At 42.5% G+C, this 24794-nt stretch overlaps 1 protein-coding gene across 3 annotated transcripts in view; it reads left to right on the top strand.

The window, feature by feature from the left end:
• Positions 1-449: 449 nt before the first annotated feature.
• The window catches only part of abcf1 (ATP-binding cassette, sub-family F (GCN20), member 1), a 58804-nt gene continuing 34459 nt past the window's right edge, over positions 450-24794 (top strand). Inside the window, exons 1-8 of one of the 3 annotated variants that reach the window (XM_072259179.1) lie at positions 450-621; positions 5242-5282; positions 8142-8210; positions 10520-10664; positions 13663-13694; positions 17543-17647; positions 21111-21188; positions 22488-22565. In XM_072259179.1, the coding sequence (XP_072115280.1) occupies positions 531-621; positions 5242-5282; positions 8142-8210; positions 10520-10664; positions 13663-13694; positions 17543-17647; positions 21111-21188; positions 22488-22565 (639 nt within the window). In that variant the 5' untranslated portion in view covers positions 450-530. The remainder of the gene's footprint in view (positions 622-5241; positions 5283-8141; positions 8211-10519; positions 10665-13662; positions 13695-17542; positions 17648-21110; positions 21189-22487; positions 22566-24794) is intronic. The other 2 variants (XM_072259177.1, XM_072259178.1) reach the window with 2 other exon arrangements.

Here is a 24794-nt window from a genome sequence, read left to right as displayed (position 1 = left end):
CAGTCAGTAATTCAGGAACAGCTTCTTCCCCTCTGTCATCCGATTCCGAAATGGACTTTGAACACTACCTCACTTTTTAAAATATATATTATTTGTTTCTGCTTGATTTTTAATCTATTAATAAACGTATACTGTAATTGATTTACATATTTATTATTTTTTCTCTCTGCTACATTATGTATTGTATTGAACTGCTGCTGCTAAGTTAACAAATTTCACGACACATGCGATTGATAATAAACCTGATTCTGACTTTTAATATGCGCTTATACCATTCAATGGTGGGTGGAGGTGATGGCGTATTGGAACATTTTATCTGGAGGAAGAAGCCAACCCGGGGTGTCAATACGTGTCGGACCGTGTTTCGGGTGAGGTTGCATTAGGGCAATGCGCAGCCGCAGTTGGAAGCCTTCCGCTGGGGTAATACTGCGCTGGCGCCGCCTTTTGCTCCACGTGAGGAGAACATCCGGGTCCTGAGCCGGGCCGGCGGCAGCGTGAGCGGTGGTGACTGTGCGGCGAGGCGCGGAGCGATGCCGCGGGCCAAAGGCAAGGCAGCGGCGGCGACGACGACCGTCGAGGAGTGGGTGGACGGTGACGAGCCGCCGGCACCCCTGCCGGAAGGTCAGTTCCTGCCCGCTGTCGTAGTGCGTGTCTTTCAGCGTGGCGGTGTAAGCGGTGGGGCTGGGATAGAGGCCTGGGTTGGTCACGTCGGGGCCGGGTTAAGGGGGAGGGGTCTGGGGCGGGTCTGTGCGGGGAGCGTGTTCGGGAAAGGGGCTGGAGGGGTGGAGGCCAACGTGAGGTGGGCAAGAGGGTTGGGTTGGGGAGGATGCCGGAGGGGGAGGGTTGGGGCCTGGGTCTAGGTTGTGGGGATAGGACTGGTGATCTGGAGTTGGATGCGGAAAGGTAAAGGTTGATTGTTTGGTGGGGTCCAGGCTGGGTGGTTATTTAGAGTGACCTAACTAACAGACCAAATCACAACGGAGTTGAAGACGGGCATAGTCTGGTGCACCGTTAAAGTGAGTTAAGTGAGGGTGGTGAGAGTGCTTGGCCTTTCTGTGGAGGAGTATCCTGGTACGTATTTGACTATAAGTCAGTGGAGCAGCACCAGACCATTCGGCCCGTAGACTCTGCTGTGCACTTTGATCATGGCTGATTTTCCCTCGCAACCTCGTTCTGCTGCCTTCCGTCGTAACCTTTCATGTCCTGACTTGCAAAGAATCTATCGATCTCTGCAGTAAATCCACACAATGACTTGCCCTCCACAGCTGAGTGGGGCAACAGATTCACCACCCTCTGGCAAAAGAAATTCCTTCTCATTTCCATTCTAAATGTCCGTCTATTCTGAAGTTGTGCCCTCCTGCCCTAGACTTTCCCAATATAGGAAATATCCTCTCCATATCCACTCCTTATCTAGGCCTTTCAACATCTGATCTGTTTCAGTAAGGTTTTTATCCAATCCCCATTCTTCTAAATTCTAGTGGGTACAGGCCCAGAGCCTTCAAATGTTCCTCAGATGATAAGCAGTTCATTCCTGGAATCATTTTTGTGACCTACTTTGAAAATCTCTCCAATGTCAGCACATCCTTTCTTTGATAAATTAGATTAGATTAGATTCAACTTTATTGTCATTGTGCCGAGTACAGATACAAAGCCAATGAAATGCATTCAACATCTGACCAGAAATGCAAAGAATAGTGTTATTTACAAAATAACTGTGAATAAAAAAAGTGCTACAGCACACAAATATAGAAGTACTGACACAGAACAATACGACCCAAAACTACTCACAATACTGTACGAGGCTGACCAGTGCCTTTTCAAGCCTCAGCATTATATTCTTGATTTTATATTCGAGGTATAAAATCCCACAGTGGATCTAAAAGGATCAGTGTGAAATTGGCATTCACGTTGGTTGAGAGATTAACCATGATATAAAATCATCATTTGTGTGGAGTGTTAGTAGACATTGGGGTTTTCTGTTTTGAAGTAGAAGTGGTTACTGGGAGATTTGTTAAGAAAGGAGGAAATATTTTCAGTGGCAGTAGGGTTGATGACAGGTTTAAGGTTGTGAGTGGAGGAACCAGAAACAACATGAAGGCTATCTTCGTGCTGCTCTGGAATAGGCTGATCAGAAATGGTAGCAACTTTTAGGAGGGATTTGGTTTAATATTTGAACTGGAAATGTTTGAAACACAATGGACAAAGAGTGGAGCAATGTAGCTTCTGTCATCTATGAAATAGGCCAGTTACAACAGCCCAAGTGGCTTCCGCTCTGCACAGAGTCAATCCTGATGTTGCTTGTTGAGCAGGCAAAATGGCCCCTCTTGAATTGGAGGGGTTAAACCATCTGAAAGCTGAGAGTGGAATTTGCTAACTAGGGGAGATAAACAAAGTGCACAGAGAGGTGGTTCTGCCCTGATAAAGCATTTCAATTTGTTGCAAAGGTACTTGGGTGTCTTCATGCTGGGTTCCCTAAAGGTTAACTTGCAGAATGAGTCTGTGGTAAAGAAGGCCAATGCAATGTTTGCATTCATTTCAAAATGATGAAAATATAAGAGCAAGGATGTAATGCTGAGGCTTTATGAGCCATTAGTTTGACCACTCTTGGAGTATTGTGAGCAGTTTTGTGTCTTTTATCCAAGAAAAGATGTTCTGGTATTGGAGAGGACCCAGAGGAGGTTTACGGAAATAATTCCAGGAATGAAAGAGTTAATGTATGAGGAGCGTTTGTTGATGGCTCTGCGCCTGTACTCACTGGAGTTTCGAAGAATAAGGTGGATCTCATTAAAACCTATGGAAATCTAAAAGTGCAAACACGAGGAAATCTGCAGATCCTGACGAAGGATCTCGGCCGGAAAAGTCGACTGAAATCTAAAAGTGGATGTGGAGGCACAAACGAGAAAATCTGCAAATGCTGGAAATCCAAAGCAACACGCACAAAGTGCTGGAGGAACTCAGCAGGCCAGGCAGCATCTATGGAAAAGAGTATAGTCGACATTTCAGTCTGAGACCCTTCAGGACTCATGCCTAGCCTGCTGAGTTTGTTCCTCCAGCATTTTGTGTGTGGTTGTGAAAGCGATGTTTTCTATAGTGGGTCTAGGACCAAAGGGCACAGCCTCCGGATAGGAGAGCACCCCTGTAGAACAGCGATGAGGGATTGCTTCAGCCAAGAAGGAACTCATTGGCACAGATAGCTGTTGATGCAAATTGGAGGTTGAGCTCTTGAGTAGTCAGGGTGTTGGAGGTTTTGGGGCGAAGGCAGGAGAATGGGGTTGAGAGGGATAATAAATCAGCTCTGATGGAAAATGGAGTGGGCAATGGGCTGAATGGGCCTGTTCCTGCTCACATGTCTTATTGTAGCTAATAGTTACACAAAAAGTAAAAATTCTAAATCTGTGAGTAAGGAAATTCCCGTTTATTGAATAGCATAGCAAATTCATTCTTTATGGGAAAACAAGTTGAAAGCCACTTTTTCACTGCAACCAGTGCTTGGTATGGGCAAGTGCTGTAAAGAAGCTGTTTCGCACTTGCCCTTGTCTCACTCAATCTGCTTTCTGAAAGATTAGAAAGGCTCCAAGCCTCCAGTTCTGGCTACCAAAGAGCATTATTGTCTCTTCCCTGGGTTATGTCGTCTTGGAATTCGATATTAGGCAATGCTAAGCTTCTCAACGTTTGTGGAGCTACAGGAGGTCTCTCACCTCCTGCCATCAGGCAGAAGTTACAGCAGCCTAAGATCCAGAATTGTCAAAGCTGGGTAACAGCTCCTTCCGCAGGCTGTTAGATTTTAAGGTCCTGCTGCCACCCAGCACAGACTTACATCCTGTCTGAATACTCTACTGTCTGCCACCCCCACCCCACCCCCACTGATACAGTCATCTTGCACTAGACACTTTTCATCTTTTACTGCTGCTGCTTATACAACTGCTTATTATAATAGTGCCAGTAACATTATACTCACATAAACACGCATCTCGCACTTTGTCATCCTGTCAATCATCAGGCCAGGCCACTGACGGTTTTGCGTCAATATTAATTTGTGACGGTATGTCTTGGATCTAACTATATCTACTGAGTGTGATTATACAGTACTTGCAAAAGTCTAAGGTGCTTGTATATAGCTAGGGAGCCTAGACTTTTGCAGAGTACTGTAGTAATTATAGGTATGGCATTTTGCTGTGCCACACAAAAAAAATGATGTGAATCTTGATAAACTTGCTGATATGGGTCTCTATTGTGAACTGAGAGTGGGAAGGGGGCCGGGAGAAGGCATGGTTGGGAAAAGGAGGGAGGGAGTGGGAAGCACTAGAGAGAGATTCTATAATGATCAATAAACCAATTGTTTGGAATCACCTCAGCTGGGGATTCAGGGCTGGGTGCGTTTCCACCTGCGCCGCCCACCCCCAGTGGTACTTCTCTCCCACACCCCTCCCATGGTGCTCCAATTTGACAAATACAGCACTGTGCAAAAGTCATAGGCACATAAATATACTTTTGCACAGTACTGTATGTACTGCATTTTGCAGCCTGGCCCAAAAGGAATGAAATCTTGTTTAGAATCGACAGATTTACACCTGCAGTTATTTCTTCAAGTTTATTTTCATTCAACCATACATACGTATACATCTAAACCAGGGGTTTCCAATACCATTAAGCAAGGGGTCTGTGGACCCCATGCTTGGAACCCTGTACACATGGTTGAATGAAAATGAATTTTAACTTGAAGATACAACTACAGATGTAAATTTGTAGAATTTTTTGGCAATGCAATCTTGTCCTGTTTGATATGACTGCATGTTGATGCTGAAGTACAGGATAGAGTTAAAACTCTTTCAGCCTTATTGATGTCCCTTATGCTTTTTATCAATCCCTATAAGATCTTTGCCAGAGTTAGGCATATGCAGTACTCAAGAGCATGTGCTCAATGCTTGAGAGGAAATATTTAAAGGGGTCTTGAGGGGGAAACACTTCTGCACAGAGGGTGGTAGGTATTTAGAACAATCTGTCACAAGAAGTCATTTTGATCAGTTGGTGCACAGGAAAGAATTAGAGAGAGAGATGACCCATATGCAGGGAAATAGGACTAGCTCAAATACTCAGCATGGTTAGCATGGATGAGTTGGGCCAAGGGGCCTGTGTTGGTGTTGTACAACCTTATGACTGTGATATGGCTGCAGATGTTTCTAGCTGAATTATTTTGTCACCACCTTGCTTTACTATATTTCTCATTGTTTTTCCTCGCAGTCCTGAAAAAAGGTAAAAAAGACAAGAAAGCCAAGAAATCGGTACGTACACACCTTGTCTGGATCTGTTTTTACAGGGTGCAGCACGATCTGCAGGATTATTTCTGCGCACAGACGAGTCAGGTCATTGAGATGACTGGTCCACTCACTCACACTTGTAGCAGTGTCACTGCTGCCCCTGGGGCCTACCAAATTCCAGTTGTAAGACTATTTATCAACACCACCTTTCATTTGGAGTACTTTTATTTATACATCTGAGGCTGCCTTTTAAACTGGATTGGCTATTCAGCATATTCCTGCATGAGTGTCTGAATTTTAATACAATGGATTATAATTCATCCATCTGATCTAAATTTTCACTATTCCTTACTGTATTAAACTATATTTCAGTAACCTATTAAGTGGGATGCCTCCCCATAGTTCAGTGTCTATTGGAGGCTGCACTGGTGGGATGTTCTACGTTTGTAGATATATGATGACCTGTCAGAATGTCTTGAGCAATTTAAGCAAGTTGTAAGGAAGAACTGAATGGAAGCAGCTGCCAAGATCCGCGCAATCCAAACAGCCACCGAGGGACTGGATTAACGTCATGTTGGAATCCAATGTTTTTAATCCAAGGTTCTTTGGGAAGTCAGGAAAGTGGCACAAAACCTATTGCTTCACTTTTATGAAGCATTAATAAAACAGTAGAAAACAGACAGTGCTAGATGTCTGTTAAGTGAAAAGAAGGAGAGGCAAAAGAAAGAGAAAAGTTGGTGCTGCCTTGAGGTCAGCGCTTTTTATACATAAGGAAGGTTCCATTCAGATTTGCAGATAAGGATCAGCCAATCAGATACCCCTGTTCAAATAATGTAGCACCAGAGAAGCTTCCAGAGCTTTCCAGAATCAAATAAATGTACCACTAGGCGACATATTAAACATTATACATACTGTGGTCACTAGGAAACACACTATATAGCTACATGTATATAAGTAGCTATTTAAAAAAAAAAAACACTAGCAGGCATTAATTGCTAGCTGCGAAGAAAGCGGTCTAATCCAACAGTCAGCAGACATGGTCTTGGCTGAGCAGAGTAGTCAGAGATGTAGTCACGGAGTCTAGATTAACATCAGTAACTCTGGTCTTGGTTAGTGAAGTGAAGTAGCATCTGTTCGTTCCTTTGTTTCATCAGCTGATGTTCTTGTTTTGTGTTTGTCTTAAACACCTTCCGGTGGATGTAGTGTACCTGGACTTTCAGAAAGCCTTTGATAAGGTCCCACATAGGAGATTAGTGGGCAAAATTAGAGCACATGGTATTGGGGGTAGGGTACTGACATGGATAGAAAATTGGTTAGCAGACAGGAAACGAAGTGTAGGGATTAACGGGTCTCTTTCAGAATGGCAGGCAGTGACTAGTGGGGTACCCCAAAGCTCGGTGCTGGGACCGCAGCTATTTACAGTATACATTAATGATTTAGATGAAGGGATTAAAAGTAACATTAGCAAATTTGTAGATGACACAGAGCTGGGTGGCAGTGAAATGTAAGGAGGATGTTATGAGAATGCAGGGTGACTTGGACAGTTTGGGTGAGTGGGCAGATGCAGTTTAATGTGGATAAATGTGAGGTTATCCACTTCGGCAAGAACAGGAAGGCAGATTACTATCTGAATGGTGTCAAGTTAGGAAAAGGGGAAGTACAAGCAGATCTAGGTGTCCTTGTTCATCAGTCACTGAAAGTAAGCATGCAGGTACAGCAGGCAGTGAAGAAAGCTAATGGCATGTTGGCCTTCATAACAAGGGGAGTTGAGTATAGGAGCAAAGAGGTCCTTCTGCAGTTGTACAGGGCCCTGGTGAGACCACACCTGGAGTATTGTGTACAGTTTTGGTCTCCAAATTTGAGAAAGGACATTCTTAATATTGAGAGAGTGCAGCGTAGGTTCACGAGGTTAATTCCCGGGATGGCGGGACTGTCATATGTTGAAAGACTGGAGTGACTGGGCTTGTATACACTGGAATTTACAAGGATGAGAGGGGATCTGATTGAAACATAAGATTATTAAGGGATTGGACATGCTAGAGGCAGGAAACATGTTCCCGATGTTGGGGGAGTCCAGAACCAGAGGCCACAGTTTAAGAATAAGGGGTATGCCATTTAGAACGGAGTTGAGGAAAAACTTTTTCACCCAGAGAGTGGTGGATATGTGGAATGCTGTGCCTCAGAAGGCAGTGGAGACCAAATCTCTGGATACATTCAAGAAAGTTTTAGATAGAGCTCTTAAAGATAGTGGAGTCAAGGGATATGGGGAGAAGGCAGGAACGGGTTACTGATTGTGGATGATCAGCCATGATCACAGTGAATGGTGGTGCTGGCTCGAAGGGCCGAATGGCCTACTCCTGCACCTATTGTCTATTATCTTTTATAATGACCAAGGTTGAGGTTCAGGAACAGTTAATACCCCTCAACTATCAGCCTCTTGAAGCAAAGGTTCACTCAACTTCACTTGCCCTATCAGTGAAGTGTTCCTGCATCCTATGGACTCACTTTCAAGTACTCATCTTCACATGTTCTCAGTATTGCTTATTTATTATTATTATTTCTTTGCTTTTGTATTCACACAGCTTGTAGTCTTTCGTACACTGGTCGAATGCCCAAGTTGGTGCAGCCTTCCATTGATTATGTTGTGGTTATTAGTTCATTATAGATTTATTGAGTATGCCCGCAAGGAAATTAATCTCAGGGTTGTATACAGTGACAAATATGTAGCTTGATAATAAATTTACTTTGAACTTTGAAAGTACAGCGTAGTCTTCATATCGAAGGCATGGTTTGCATCTTGATAGGTTTGGCCACAGGCCTTCTGTGTCGACATGAGCTTTGTTCTGGTTATTTTATGTTTTGTTTTGCTTTTCTTTTCTCTAGTTCTTTGAAGAGCTGGCGGCAGACGAGAAGTCAGTGAAAACAGAAGAGCCGGTTGTCATAGAGCAGCAGGTAAAATGAAAAGATCATTGCAAGTTTGTGATTAGACTTTGCTCAAGCGATCACATGACTACTACTGCTAAAGTCGATGCCAAGAACTTTGTGATAATTTAAAAACAACTTGTCTGAATGTGGGAAGAATCATTAAGTTTCCAGATGACATAAATTGGTGTTGTGGATAGCAAGGATTGTTGGCTAAGGCTACGGTTGTCATGGCTCAGATGGAAAGTTTGGCGAAGCACTGGCAGGTGGAATTTAATCCTGACAAATGTGAGGTGATGTATTTGTGTAGTTGAATAGGCGTAGGATAGTAGAGCAAATGGTCGTGTGCTGAGGGATGTCCATGAACAAAGGGACTTTGGGAGCAAGTTCGTAGTTCCCTGAATATAGCAGTTTGGGTTGGTAGGGTGGTGAAGGCATATGGCATTTTTGCCTTCATAGGTCAGAGCGCAGAGTAGAATATAAGAGTTGGGTTATTAAGTTGCAATTTCACAATCCACTGGTGAGATTGCACTTGGAGTACTGTATGAAGTTCTGGTTATCACACTATCGGAATGACATGACTGCTGGAGAGAGTGCTGAGGAGACTCACCAGGATGTTGTCTGGATTAGTTATGGGGAGAGATTGGATAGGCTGGGCTTGTTTAGAGGCTGAGGGGTTATCTGTTAGAGGTATATAACGTTATAAGGGATGTAGCTAAAATCCCCTTCCTATGGTAGTGGTATCAAAATGGAGGGGGTATAGGTTTTAGGATGTGTGGCAGGATGGAAGCGGTGTAAGGTGCTCCTGCCGCTAGCCTGCAGCTCATCCTTGGGCAAGGTGTAGCAACTCCTTAGTCCCCTGATCAGGATCACGTGAAGTCATGGGACCAGGCGATGGATGGTCGTATAAGCAGCAGGTGCATATCACAAGACTTGGTTATGTGGCCACTGACGCCAGGAAGACAAACTCTCAATGGCTGGGGTCACTTGTCTTGTTGATACACAGCCCAGAAGAAGGCAGTGGCAAACCACTTCTGTAGAAAAATTTGCCAAGAGCAATCATGGTCATAGACCACGATCAACCACGTCATACGTCGTGGCACAGAATGATGATAGGTTTAAGTAAGAGGAAGTTGTTTTAGAAGGGATCTGTGGGTATATTTTTACACAGTTATAGATATCTTGAATGTGCTGCCAGAGGAATGGTGGAGTCAGATACAGTTAACCATGTTTGAGACATTTAGACAAACATGTAAATGGATAAGAGTATGGTTGGAATGCAGGTAAGTGTGCAGGTGGGCAGAAGGTTTGGTTTCTGTGCTGTCTGGCTCTGACTCTAAAACGGGATTTCTGTACTTCAGAGCTGTCACTGACTTGATGGGGTAAATGATGGTGGCCTAATATCGAATTCTGTACCAAAGTGCAAGATCAGCACTTGGAAGTAATTCACCATGTGAAGTGCTTTAAGGAGTTCCAACAGTGGTGGTACAGTAAATCCATGTCTGTCAACACCACTGGGCCGGCTTGGCCCACAGTGAAGTCTGTTTTTTGTTGCCAGGAAAGTCAGTTGCTCAGCAAAGGAGGTTCAGTGCTTGTTTCAATTGCAATAAGTCAGAGCCAAAAACTCAGCAACATTTACTGATAAAATCAGGATTAGTGACTGCAATACAGCTATATTACAGATACTACGCACAAACTCGTACCTCATCTGAACAGTCATGATGGCCCAGAACTTCTCCTTTCTGATGGAAGAGAGGCCCTCCATGCATGTTTCATCCAGGCTGTCAGACGCAAGCCAGCGCTGTGGTCCATGTAGCTGATGAATCCAAAGGAGTGGCAGAGACCAATACAGTTTGGCACCAGTGGTGGTGCAGGAGTTGCCAGTCAGCATTGTCTTCAATGTGGGACCACCTCAGGGGCTCCAGCTCCGGATTTTCCCTCTGGGCTTACTCCCAAAGCCTTGGGCATGAGTGGGTATAGCTGCAAGACAGCGCAGGTTTGTGAACAGTTTACCTTCTCCTAGATGAGCTACCAACTACAGCTAATGAACCCTATCTGCCCAAACAGACTGGTTTTAAGGTGCCATTAACCCACCTTGTCCCCTGTCAGTAGAAATGGTTCAGCTGGGCTTAGTACCTAAGCCACACGTGAAGGCTGGTAGCTGGACTTGGTTGTCAGAGGCTATTTGAGAGCATTTAATAGGTGGTGGGAGCTTATTGCACTGCCACCTCTGGCTATGCCAACCTTAAGGAACCTGATGGAAGTCATGATGTCCCTATATGCTGCACAAATAACTGCATGCCTTTCCATGCTTTCTCTTATTTTTTTCCTTTTCACAGCAACAAAAGAAAAAGCGTGACAAAAAGAAAGAACGAAGCAAGAAAAAGAAGGATGACGACGATGGTGACAATGCTGTGATTGAGAAGCTAAACAAACTTTCAGTACAGGCCAGTGATGAGGATGAGGAGGAGGAGGAGGAGGAAGGTGAGAAGGGGAGATTGTAAAAGGTTGCTGTTATATACAGGAACTTTGAGTGTTCGTGGTAAACCTATGGAGATGAAAATTCTCAATGATTGAACATGTCAAGAGAGGTTACGTTAAAGTTGATGAATATCATCACCAGAATATAAGAGAAAAGGTTATTGAAACACATGTTACATAGTTGGTCACCCACTTTTGAGCTTCCATTCGTCCTGCAAGGGTTTTCTACTGTGTAAGACTAGGTTACAGATTCATCTCTGAGATGAGAATGGGTTAGTCATAGAGCATGGAAATGGGCTCTATGGCTCAACTTGTCCATGTTGACCGTGGTGCCCACCAAACTAGTCCTGTTTGCCTGTGTATGGCCCATATCCTCGAAACCCATCCTCTCCATGTACTTGCCCAAATGTGTTTAACTGAATATTGAAGATTAGTACGTAGTCTAAAAGTGCAGCAATTACCCTAAATATATTCTTATTTTTCCCTAAATGTTTATTTTGCATTTCTTTTGGGGAGCTTGATGCGAATCGAGTGAGAAGTTTGAGCTTAAGTTAATGATCAGCCAAGGCGGTACTTTGCAGTGACTGAGGATGGAGCTTCATTGATGAATTTGGTTGAATTTTTACACAGTGAGCAGTAGGTTATTGAGGAGTGTGGTAGAACAGAGGGATCCAAAAATATAGATCTGTAATTCCTTGAAAGAGGTGTCACAGATGCATAGGGTTGTAAAGAGGTTTTGACACAGTAGCTTTCATAGGGTATAGGAGTTGTAATGTTATGTCGAAATTGTGTAAGATATTAGTGAAGCCTGATTTGGAGTATTGTGTGCAGTTCTGGTCACCTACCTATGGGATAGATGTCAATAAGATGGAAAGAATGCAGAGAAAGTTTTACAGGGATCTTGCCAGGACTTCAGGATCCGAATTACAGAGAAAGGTTGAATAGGTTAGGACTTTATTCTCTGGAGTATAGGTGAATGAGGGGAAATTTGATGGAGGTATACAAAATTATGAGCGGTGTAGATAGGGTAAATGCAAGTAGGATTTTTTGTTTTGTCCATGAAGATTGAATGAGACTTGAACTAGATATCACAGGTTAAGAATGAAAGGTGAAAAACTTAAGGGAAACCTGTTCAGTCAGGATGGTGAAAGTGTGGAACGAGCTGCCAGCGGAAGTACTGGATGCAGGTTCAATCGGAACATTTAAGAGAAGTTTAGGTAAGTACACGGATGGGAGGGTAATGGTCCAGGTTGAGGTAGAATAACAATTTGGTATGGACTTGATGAGCTGAAGGGCCTGTTTCTATGCTACAGTGCTCTTTGATTTTATGTCTGAAAACATTTTTCATTTATGTGGGAACCCTTGCTGATTTTTTTCCCCTTGAGAGCTGGTTCTTCGATTCTCAGATCTGAATGTCATCTGCACAATAACTGGCAAGTTGAGACCTCAACTGGATGTTTGTTTCTACCCCCATCCCACCCCACCATACCTTTTGGGAGCAGTACTCTAATTTTGCATTGTTCATCTGCAACAGATAGTTCTCAGTTATTGAACCATCACTAACTCCTGTAGGAAAATGAAATATGAATCTAAGGAGATAGTTCTTACTTGCATGCAAGACTCTGCTGCCCCCCTCACTGGACCCCCTGCAGTTCGTGTACCATCTCAACCATTCAACAGAAGATGCCATTGCCATCGCCCTCCACCTGGGCAAAAAAGAGACGTATGTTCGAATGTTGTTCTTAGACTTCAGTTCAGCATTCAACACAATCATTCCTCAGAAACTGATTGGAAAGCTGAGCCTGCTGGGCCTGAACACCTCCCTCTGCAACTGGATCCTAGACTTCCTGACTGGGAGACCTCAGTCAGTCTGGATCAGAAGCAGCATCTCCAACACCATCACACTGAGCACGGGGGTGGGGGAGGGGGGGTTGGCCAGGGCTGTGTGCTCAGTCCTGTTGTTCACTCTGCTGACCCACGACTGTGCTGCAACACTCAGCTCGAACTACATCATCAAGTTCGCCGATGACATGACCATGGTGAGTCTCATCGGCAAGAACGATGAGTCAGCGTACAGAGAGGAGGTGCTGCGGCTAATGGACTGGTGCAGAGCCAACAACCTGTCTCTGAATGTGAACAAAACAAAAGAGATGGTTGTTGACTTCAGGAGGACACAGAGCGACCACTGTCCACTGAACATCGATGACTCCTCCGTAGAGGTTGTTAAGAGCACCAAATTTCTTGGTGTTCACTTGGTGGAGAATCTCACCTGGTCCCTCAACACCAGCTCCATAGCAAAGAAAGCCCAGTAGCGTCTCTACTTTCTGCGAAGGCTGAGAAAAGTTCATCTCCCACCCCCCATCCTCACCACATTCTACAGAGGTTGTATTGAGAGCATCCTGAGCAGCTGCATCACTGCCTGGTTCGGAAATTGTACCAACTCGGATCGCAAGACCCTGCAGCGGATAGTGAGGTCAGCTGAGAAGATCATCGGGGTCTCTCTTCCCGCCATTACAGACATTTACATTGCACACCGCATCCGCGAAGCAAACTGTATTATGAAGGACCCCACGCACCCCTCATACAAACTCTTCTCCCTCCTGCCATCTGGCAAAAGGCACCGAAGTATTCGGGTTCTCACGACCAGACTATGTCGTTTCTTCCCCCAAGCCATCAGACTCCTCAATACCCAGAGCCTGGACTGACACCAACCTACTGCCCTCTGCTGTGCCTATTGTCTTGTTTATTATTTATTGTAATGCCTGCACTGTTTTGTGCACATGATGCAGTCCTGGGTAGGTCTGTAGTCTAGTGTAGTTTTGTGTTGTTTTACGTAATTCAGTGTAGTTTTTGTATTGTTTCATGTAGCACCATGGTCCTGAAAAAGTCTCGTTTTTACTGTGTACTGTACCAGCAGTTATGGTCGAAATGACAATTAAAAAGTGACTTGACTTGAAACTCTGCAGCACCTCTTATGTCATTTTCCCTTTCTCTCACACAGTGATAAAACCAACGCGAGGCTCCAAAAAGTTGGTGAGTCGTATACAATCTGGCTTTGTTACTATTTCTGTTTTTTAAAGCAATGTTTCTAGTTGTAACTTAAATTTCACAGTGAGTGGGTGGGAGGGTCTAGTTTCAAGTATAACATTGTTGTGCCAAATGTGAATTGGTGGTTCTGGGTGGTCAAATCTAATACAATAGTGAGCAAGTTACAATTGTTTAGAAATACAGTGCAGACTAAAATATAAGACTTGTATTATGATGTTGAGAAGATTACACTACCTAAAGCGGAGATGTACTGGCCCTTCAAGCTGTAAATCATGATAACTTTGGTCACAAGGTAGTATATTTGATTTGGAAGCAAATAGCATAAAGACTTCTTGTCTGATTAATTATCAAACGTATCACACTTGCAGCAAAGACATGATATTAAGAGTATACAGTGTGCTAGAAAGTTTGTGAACCCAGTAGAATTTACTCCATTTCTGCATAAATATGACCTAACGTAATCAGGTCTTCACGCAAGTCTTAAAACTGGATCAAGGGAACCCAATTAAATAAATAACACAAAAAACATTATACTTATTCATTTATTGAGAAAAATTATCCAATATTGCATGTATTTGTTGGAAAAAGTGTGAACCTCTGAGGCAATGTCTTCAACAAAAGCAATTTGGAGTCGGGTGTTTCAATCAATGTGATGAGATTAGATGTGTGGTTGTTGAGATGTCATAAATATAAAAAGAGAGACACATAAAGTCATGTTACTGACAGAGCTTGCTCTTCTTAAGAAAGATCTGTTTATGTGTGCCATGCTTTGATTAAAACAACTTTCCGAAGACCTTAGAAGAAGAATTGTAGAGAATTAAGATGCATGAAGCTGGAAAAGGCTACAAAAGCATTTCTAAACATGTGTGTTCATCAGTCTGTGGTGAGAGAAATTGTCTACAAATGGTGGAAGCTCGGTACTGTTGCTACTCTCCATAGGAGTGAGCATCCTGCAAAGATCACACCAAGAACATAAAATAATACTGAAGAATATGAAAAAGAGCCCAAAGATAACAGCAAAAGACCTGCAGAAATCCCTAGAACTTTCTAGAGTCTCTGTTCATGTGTCCACTATGAAAAACTCTAAACAAGAGTGGTGTTCATGGAGGGACATTATGGAGGAAACCACTGCTCTCCAGAATAAACATTGCTGCATGTATCAAGTTTGCAGAAGACCACCTGGATGTTCCAAGACACTTCTGGGCCAATGTTCTGTAGGCAGATGAGACAAAACATAGAACATAGAAATCTACTGTACACTTAAGGCTCTTTGGCCCAGAATGTTGTGCTGACCATGTAACCTACTCTAGAAACTGCCTAGAATTTCCTTACCACATAGCCTTCTATTTTTCTAAGCTCCATGTTCATACCTAAGAGTCTCTTAACAGACCCTTTTGTACCGCCTCCACCACTGTCGCCGCAGTGCATTCCACACATCCACCACTCTGTGCGGAAAAACTTACCCCTGACATCCCCTCTGTACCTACTTCCACACACCTTAAAACTATGTGCCCTCATGTTAGCCATTTCAGCCTTGGGGGGGGGGGGGGAAGCCTCTCATCCTCTTATTCACTTCTATCAGATCACGCCTCATCCTCCGTCACTCTCAGGAGAAAGACTAAGTTCACGCAACCTATTCTCATAAGGCACGCTCTCCAATCCAGGCAACATCCTTGTAAATTTCCTTTGCACTCTTTCTATAGTATCCCCCTCCTTCTTGTAGTGAGGTGACCAGTACTGAACACAGTACTCCAAGTGGGATCTGACCAAGTTTTTGTATAGCTGTAGCATTACCTCATGGCTCTTGAACTAAGTCCCAAGGTTGATGAATACCAACACACCATACACTTTCTGAACAACACTGTCAACCTGCGCAGCAGCTTTGAGTGTCCCATTGAGACGGACCCCAAGATCTGACTGATCCTACACGCTGCCAAGAGTCCTACCATTAATCTTACTAAAATGAACCACTTCACACTTACCTCAGTTGATCTCCATCTGCCATTTATCAGCCCAGTTCTGCATCCTATCAATGTCCCGCTGTAATCTTTGACAACCCTCTACACTATCCACAACACCCCCAACCTTTGTGTCATCAGCAAACTTAGGAACCACCCTTCTACTACTTCATCCAAGTTGTTTATTAAAATCACAGTGGAGGGGTCCCAGAACAGATCTTTGTGGAACTCCACTGATCACCGTCCTCTATGTGGAATACGAATGATCTACAACCACTCTCTGCCTTCTGCAGGCAAGCCAATTGTGGATCCACAAAGCAAGGTCTCCTTGGATCCTGTGCCTCATTAATTTCTGCATTAGCTTTGTATGGAGAGCCTCGTCAAATGCCTTACTGAAATCCATATACGCTACATCTACTGCTCTGCCTTCATCAGTGTGTTTTGTCACATCCTCCAAGAATTCTTTCAGGTTCTTAAGGCACGACCTGCCCTTGACTATCCCTAATTAGATTGTCTCTCCAAATGCTCATAAATCCTGTCTGTCAGGAAACAACTTGCCCACTCACTGGTCTATAATTTCCTGGGTTATCTCTACTCCCTTGAACAAGGGAACATCATTTGCAACCCTCCAACCGACCGCTGCTTCTCCCCCAAAAAGTTGAACTTGCCAATAATACACACTGTTACGTTTAGACAAAAAGGGCACCGCACAGCAACACGAAATCCTCATCCCAACTGTGAAACATGAAGGAAGGAGCATCATGATTTGGGGCTGCTTTGCTGCCTCAGGGCCTGGACAGCTTGCAGTCGTTGAGGGAACAACAAAAACAAAATTGTATCAAGACATTTTACAGGAAAATGTCAGGGTAGCAGTCCGTCACCTGAAGCTTAATAGAAGTTGGATAATACAACAAGCAATGATCCTAAAGACAAGAATAAATCAACAACAAAATGGCTTAAAAAGAAAGTTCGTGTTTTGGAATGGCCGAGTCAAAGCCCTGACCGTAGTCCTATAGAAATATTGTGGAAGACCTGAAGCAGCAGTTTATCCAAGGAAGCCCACCAATATTCCAGAGTTGAAGCAGTTTTGTAAGGAATAGCCTAAAATTCCTCCAAGCCGATGTGCAGAACTGATCAATGGTTATCTGAAATGCCTGGTTGAGGTTATTGCTGTACATGGGGGTCAAAAGCAAAGGTTTGCGTACTTTTATTCCAACAAGTACATGTAATATTGGATCATTTTTCTCAATAAATAAATGAACAAGTATAATTTTTGTTCTATTTCAATGGGTTCTCTTGATCTGGTTTTAGGACTTGCATGAAGATCTAACCAAATTTTAAGTCGTATTTATGCAGAAATAGAGAAAATTCTGCATTGTTCGCAAACTTTCTAGCACCATTTTAAATTGGTTCCCTGGTTGTAGTGTTTTATATCATCCCTCATGTTTTCTGTCAGAATTATCTGCCTGTGTAAAACTTTATCATCCTAGCCACCATAATACCTATCAAATTTAAATCTCTCTTGTGGATTCTTAACTCTGCCTTCACTTTGTATCGATTTGTATAAATTTACTGAGCGGATAGGTTAGGATTTTGACCACCATTTTTCCTGTGTTTTTCTTTTTTTTATATTCAACATTGTGTGTGATAATCCACAAGTGTTGTGTATGCTTGTTTGTTGTGGGAGGGGGTGGGAACATCGACTCAGACCATGAGAGGCCTGCGTCGGGCATTTTCATGCCTTACAAGGCGCAAATTGGAAGTCTTATTTGTTGAGAGATTGGAAATTGTTTGTATATGTGCTGTTTTAAAGAAATTATGGTTATTCTTGCTGGACCCATGTGGTTTTCAGTCCTTTGTGTGTTTTATTTGAAGGGTGGCAATGTCTTTGCAGCACTTTGTCTTGAGCAGAGTGAAGATGAAGATGATGATGAAGAGGAGAAGCAGCAAACCAAGAAGGAGAAAAATCTGAAAAATAAGGTTAGTGTGTCGAATGTGTATGGTATTGGTGAGGCAACATCCTGAGAATTGTCAATAGTCCTGGTCTCCTACTTTAAAGAAACTATACTTTGAACAAATTTTGGAAATACTGCACTAAACTAATACCTAGCTGGCTACCATATGAAGAAAGATTAGACAGACTGAGCTTGAATCCACTGGAGTTTTAAATATTTGAGAAGCTGTGACTGAGCAGGCTTGATAGGGTGAATGTTTATGTAGGAGAATTTAGAACTATGGGTGAATAACAGACCATGAAGATGCATGAAGCAAATTAGTTCCTTCCTCGAGCAGTGCATGTACTTTTGCTATTTTTAAGGTCGAGGTGCTTGGATACTTGATAAACAAAGGGTGTCGGTTATCAGGGATGCTGGGAAGGCAGAGTTGTCAGTGAGATCAGCCATGGGTAGACCAGGTTGGAGGGGCTGAGTTTCTTATTCTGGCTTCTAGTTCGTATGCTGATCTACTTTTGTGGATGACGAGCTAGGTTTGGCATCACTGAATGGAATTGTGCCCTCTTCACCAAAGATCTATCTTTTATATCAGTTTGCGTAAGCCATGCACGACCTTCTTTGTATTTATAGTTTAGCCACATATTATGAAAGCTCTGTGGATTCTCAAAGGCTTAAATGTGGGAGTCCAAAAAATTGCAAATGCCAGAACTCTGGACAAAAATGACAGCTGCCAGTAGATGGTGCTAACCAATTGTTCAGCTGGCAGATACTGGCCACTAGCCGAGGAGGATATTAAGCTTTAGCAGCATGTTTTGCTATTTTAGTTTTTGCCAGGCATTCTCAACTTTGCACTTGTTAAATAGAGTTGGACATGGGAATTAACCTTCTCAAATGAAAACCATGAAAAATCTGCAGATGCTGGAAATCTGAAATTTAAAAAAACAGAAAATGCTGGCAACATTCAGCAGGGGAGGCAGCATCTGAAAAGAGAAACAAAGTTGGTGCTTCAGATCAAACACTGTTTGTCAGAGAATGCAGTGCCACATCACAGCAGGGGTGCTTAATCTCACTCATTTGTGACTTCAATATCACTAGCTATAATTTAAAATGTTCATTTGGGTGGAGGTAAAAAAATGCAGACATAGAAAGCTGAAACAAAACAAATAGTGCTGGATAAGCAGCAGAACAGGCAGCATCTGTGGGAAGAGAACCGTTTGGATTGGTGACCTTTTTTAGAACCATTCTTTGTCAGTGTTTCTGATGGAGGGTTGTAGATCTCTAATGCTGACTGTTTCTCTCCAGAGGCACAACCTAGGTTTTGCCAGCATTTTCTGCTCTTACTCTTCATCTGGCAGCTTTTTTTTTAATCTAGAAAACATCTCAAGCAGCGAGCTAAGTGACTTGAAGTTGAAACGACCAGATACTTGGTCACAAGAGAAAGAGATGGGGGAATTCAAGAGCTCATGTTTTTGGCAGCTCGTGGCCCATCTACCAAAGGCAGAGCAATTGTGTTTGAAGTTGAGACCAGTATTTGAGGAGATGACTTTTTATTTAGAGGAACAGCATGGTATCAGGCACTTTTGGCCCAACGAACCTGTGGCGTACAATTACACACAGTTAATCTGTACGTTTTTGGATTGTGGGTGGAAACCAGAGCACGTGGAGGAAACTTCCACGGTAATGGGGAGAATGTACAAACTCCTTACGGATAGCAGCGGGAATTGAACCTTGCATTAACCTCGACGGTACCATGCCAGGTTCTAGGGAAAATGAGGTCTGTCCTGGAGTTGAAGGACTATCTATGTGTGGGCAGGAGGCAGGAAAGGGGCTTGGTTTGCTGTTGTTACTTTGTTTTCAAATGTTTTTATTGTGAAGCAACATCAGCTTAACCACAGCTGACAATGTCCTAAAGTACAATGCTTCTTTGTTCTTTTCTTTCTTATAACAACATAATGAAAGTCAAAAGAATGTATGTATAGTAAACAACCAAGAAGCAAAGGAAACCCTACCACCCTGTCTCATTTCCCCTTCCCAGCCCTCCCCTCCCCTCACCCCTCCCATATGTGCTGTTTAGGTCCTACCGCCCCCCCCCCCCGCACACTTAGTTCAGCTGTTAGTCTGTTCTAAATACAACAGTAATGGTTGCCAGATTTTTTCAAATTCCTTGAGGGTGGCCTTGGTAATGTATCTTATCCTCTCTAGATGCAGAGTATCTATTAATGCAGCCAGCCATTGTCAGTGGTGGAGTTTCCTCCTTTTTCCAGAACATCTGTATGAGTTTCTTTCCATTAAGTATGCCAGAGCTGTTGTTGCTTCTAGTTGTTCTGTTGAACATTGTGGCCATGTTATGTTGGCACAGGAATGTGTGGCAACACTTGCGACCCCAACACATGGGTCATAAATCTGAATCTGTGTCTGTGCATTACAACAGGGTTCTATTCTTGTGAACTAGATGCCAATTGTTAGTCACCCAATTTTGTTATAAGTCAGAAATGAACAGAAACGGTGTGTGGAGGGAGTGTGTCACAGAAACAGCGATAATGGTAGAACGAACAAGCATGGAAAAAGTGGCTGCCAGCCAGCCTCACTGACTTAGTCCTCTCAACTCTGCTCCACTGTCCTTCCCCCCGCGCCACCCCACCCCCAAAAAAATCATAGTTGCTTGGTTGTTACATCTTTGCTCACATGAGAAAGCAAACGGGAATATTTCATTCCAACTCAGTAGAAAATGCCTGTGGCAGCCAGCAAATCCAAACCCATCCATCCCACTGATCTCCCAAACACTGTGGGATGTCCGCGTGTCACGTGTAAGTAATTGAAGTTCTCAAACAGAAACAGAAATGTTGGTGATATGCAGGTTAGAGAAATTTTTATTTTTTCAGATGCAGCCTTTCTTCAAATCTGAAAACAGTTTAAGAGTGGGGGAGAAGAATGCTTGCCACAGTCAACTGCTTCAACAGCCTGAAAGAATTGTTCCACCCAGTGTGAGCTGTGTACCCAGAGTTATCTTCTGAGCTGCTTGTGAATTACATTCTCCTAGGGCATTAAGACTAGTGTTAATTGCTTCAGAGGAGAGCACATTCCTTCAGTTGAAGGTTGCTGGAAGAAGAGAAGATTCAGTATTAAGCTTATTTGCCACGTATACACTGAAATATGTCATTTGCATTAACAACCAATACACAAGAGTGTGCTGGGAGCACCCTGCAAATCTCGCTGCACATTCTAGTGCCTACATTGTATTCCCACAATGCTTGGAGAACAAGAAAGAACACAGATGACAAAACAACAACAGCAGAAACAAACCCTGTCTCTCCCTCCCACCTGCTTTTAAGATTTATTGTACGTTTGTACCTTTGAACATCCCGATGTAATGTCCTAGTTGAGTGGTGTGACAAGGGAGGATGTATTTAACTAGGGAAGGGTATCGGTTGTTACAAATTGCAAATTTCTTCATCTGAATTTAATTTTACAATCATGCTCTTGTCTAACAGCCTGTGCCTGAGGAAGATGACAAGAAGCAAAGTAAGAAAAGCAAGAAGAATGAACGAGGAAAAGCAAAAGAGCAAAAGGTACCAATATGCCATATGCCTGTTGTATAAATTGTGTTATGTTAGCAAGATCACCATTTATTGTCCATTCCCAACAACTGAAGGAGGTAAAGGAACACCTGGGTGGTCGCAGCTATCCAGAACTGGTGAAGAGGAAAGTTACATACATTGGCCAGAATCTGAAGGGTCGTAGCTTTTCCTTCAGGAATTGAGGATTAGATTTTTGGCTAAGCGAACAATAATCGATTGGGCCAAGATGGGATTTATTTATGGTTGCTTTTGTTCAATTGTGTTTAAAGCAAGTTTAACTACTCATTGCTGAAACATTTTTGCCAGGTCTTTGAAAAGGCTGGATTCTGTATCTTTCACAGATCTGTAGTTTTGATCGTTACAAGTTTCGTTGTTCACATTGGCACATGGATGACAGAAAAATGGAGGGCTATGTGGGAGGGAAAGGTTGGACTTATCTTGGAGTAGGTTAAAAGACTGGCACCACATTGTGGGCTGAAGAGTCTGTACTGTTCTATGTTCACATCTGGATTATACTGGGAGACATGGCTTGGGACAATGACATTCCTGACCAGAAGACCATTACACCATTAAAAATAGTGTGGAAAGCCACCATGCCCAAGAGGAATTTACTTGCTGAATTATGTGCATTTATGCTTAGTTAATATTTTAGTTGGTCTTCAAATTCCATGATAATGAAAAGGTTTAATCCTCGCCTGATTTGGGAACAGCTTCTTTCTAACTGTGATAAGACTGCTGAATGGATCCTGACCTAGATCTGGGCTGTACCCTCCAAATATCTGGACCTGCCTCTCGGTGTTTTTTTTTGCACTACCTTACTTTCCATTTTCTATTTTCTATTTATGATTTATAATTTAAATTTTTACTATATTTACTATGGATATGTACTCCAGAGAGTGTGAAGTGCAGAATCAAATATTGCTGTGATGATTGTACGCTCTAGTATCAATTGTTTGACGACAATAAAAAGTAACACTCAGGTGGAGGATGCCTGATATATTGAATTGTGCCTTTGTGTCTTGCTTCCTAACTTGGAAAAAAAACTGATGTGAATTGTATATGGGGATCCGCCTTACAATTGCAGTAAGTGGCTTTACAAATAGAAAAAAAACTGCATGGCATATCATTCTTTTGCTTTGCAGCTTGTTTTGGGTGGATGAGATCACATTACTGGCAAACATTCAAAACTTTTAACCCCAAAGTATCTGGGAAATTCGTGCATTTATACTAATGAACAAGGCTTGGGTCAAATGAATCACACTAAATTGGGTCTCAATCCTCCTGCTACAGGTAACATCAGAAGATGAGGACGAGGATAAAGCAAGTAAAAAGAGCAAAATAACTGAGAAATCAAAAGCAAGGCAAAGGGTAAGCAGGCAAAGCTGATTTGGGAAGCATGCATCATGGGCTGAAGGGCTGATATTGTTCAATGACAGCATCATGTTAAAGTCCAGAGAAAGTGCCCACATATTATAGAAGAATGACTGAACAATTTATCCCAGTAACCCAATTCCACATCTTGAATAGATCATCGCTGCTCGCTCTGTAGCTAAGCCTCCTGCACATATCTGTGCTCCATATTCCTCAAGCTTTGAAATTTCGAAGAGTAGAGCTGCAGTTGTCCTGGCATCTGTATTGCTTTCAGAGAGAATTTTCTATATTTCACTAGCCTTTGTTTGAAAATGTGATCAGGGTCTTGGCTCAAAACATCAACTCTTTCTTCTGTCCTTTTGATGCTGCCTGACCTGCTAACTTCCTTCAGCATTTTGTGTGTGTTACTCTGGATTCCCCTTCTGCAGGAAGAGATTATCCTTGTTTTTAATTACCTTTTTGCATTTTCAATACAGTTGTTGCGGCATCCTTAATGTTTTTGAGATGAAAGGAATGGAAAATAATTTGTACGGCCCATCTTTAAAAACTTAAGCAGAATCATGGGGAATTTGCATTTCCTACTCCAAAGCTAATGGATATTTTCCTGAGTTTTGGAGTAATAATTTTATTTTTTGTTTTGTATCTATAAATTGTCGTAGCTTTATGTTGTATGAAATATTGTAAAGGTACATTCGATTTTGTCACATAATGTTGCTGAAAAACTAATTCATGCCTTTATATCATGTAGACTAGATTACTGCAGTGCACTTCCTACTGGCCATCCAAAGCAATCTATTGACAAACTTCAACTCATTCGGAACAACGCTGCTAGACTTTTAACTAAAACCAGGATGAGGGAACATATCACTCCTGTGCTTGCTACACTGCATTAGCTTCCTGTATCTTTCAGAATTGATTTTAAAGTTCGCTTGTTTTTCATGCTCTTACTGGGGCACATCACAGAATTGTTTTCATTTTTTTAAATCCTGCTCGAGCTCTCGGGTCTTCTTCTGCCAGTCTCTTAAATTCAAGCCATCTTTCTCAAAAGATAATTGGCAGGTTAATTGTAAGGGATGTAGACTCAGTTGACATTATTAAATGCCAGCTCTAAACCTATTTAATCTTATTTTAACTAACATCGCTTTGTCTTTTATTTTTATGTTTATTTTTATTTTTATTTTATTTTCATATTTGTATTTTTATCCCATTGTAAAGCACTTCGAACTACATCATCAGTATGAAAAATACTCTACAAATAAAGTTATTGTTGTATGTCTTTCACGGCATGCTGTTTTCACTGTAACATCAGAATGTCATGATTAATGTAAGGTCTTGGCCTGAAATATTGACTGTTTATTCCCTTCCAAAAATGTAGCCTGACTGACTGAGTTCCTCCAGTATTTAGTATGTGTGCTCTGGAATTCCAGTATCTACAGAATTTCTTGTGATTAATGTTAAGGCTGTGTTTGTATGAGTTCTAAAGTAGTTGTCGTTGTAGTCACAGCCACACGTAATTCTGATATGAAATTTAGTGATATACTGAGAGAAAGGAAGCCTCTCCGTCTAGGCTGCTGCAGATTTAAACCAGAAGGCCATGTTGGACGTCAAACGGTATAGCACAGGAACAGGCCCTTCAGCACACGACGTTGAGCCAACCATGATGCTAGTTGTATTAGATTCATCTACCTGACTGCCTCTGTCTCTCCATTCCCTGCCTGTTCATGAGCCTGTGTAAATGCCTCTTAAATATTGCTTTTGTTTCTGTTTACACTACTTCTCCCAAAAGTGTGTTCTAGACTCTGTAAAGGATTTAAAAAAAAACTTGTCCTATAAATTGCCCTTCAGCTTTCTCCATCTCATCTGAAACCTTTGCCCTCTGGCATTTGATGTATCTGTAATGGGGAAAAAGTTCACATCATGAACATGAGAAATTCTGCAGATGCTGGAAATCCAAAGCAACACACAAAATGCTAGAGGAACTCAGAAGGTCAGGCAGCATCTATAGAGTTAAATAAACAGTTGACGTTTCAGGCCAAGACCCTTCTACTTGCTTGTGCCTCTCATAATTTTATTTTCGATCAGGTCGCCCCTCAGCCTCTGATGCTTTAGAGGGAGCAGTGCAAGTTTGTCCAACCTCTCCCTGTAGCTAATACTCACCAATCCACACAACATCCTGTGAACCTCTTCCACCTCCACATCTGTACTGTAATGCCGCTACTGAAAGTG

The sequence above is a fragment of the Mobula birostris genome, chromosome 5, assembly GCF_030028105.1.
Source record: "Mobula birostris isolate sMobBir1 chromosome 5, sMobBir1.hap1, whole genome shotgun sequence".
NCBI classification, from domain to species: domain Eukaryota; kingdom Metazoa; phylum Chordata; class Chondrichthyes; order Myliobatiformes; family Myliobatidae; genus Mobula; species Mobula birostris.
Note: the sequence above shows the minus strand (reverse complement) of the source record. Positions and strands in the feature narration are given on the sequence as shown.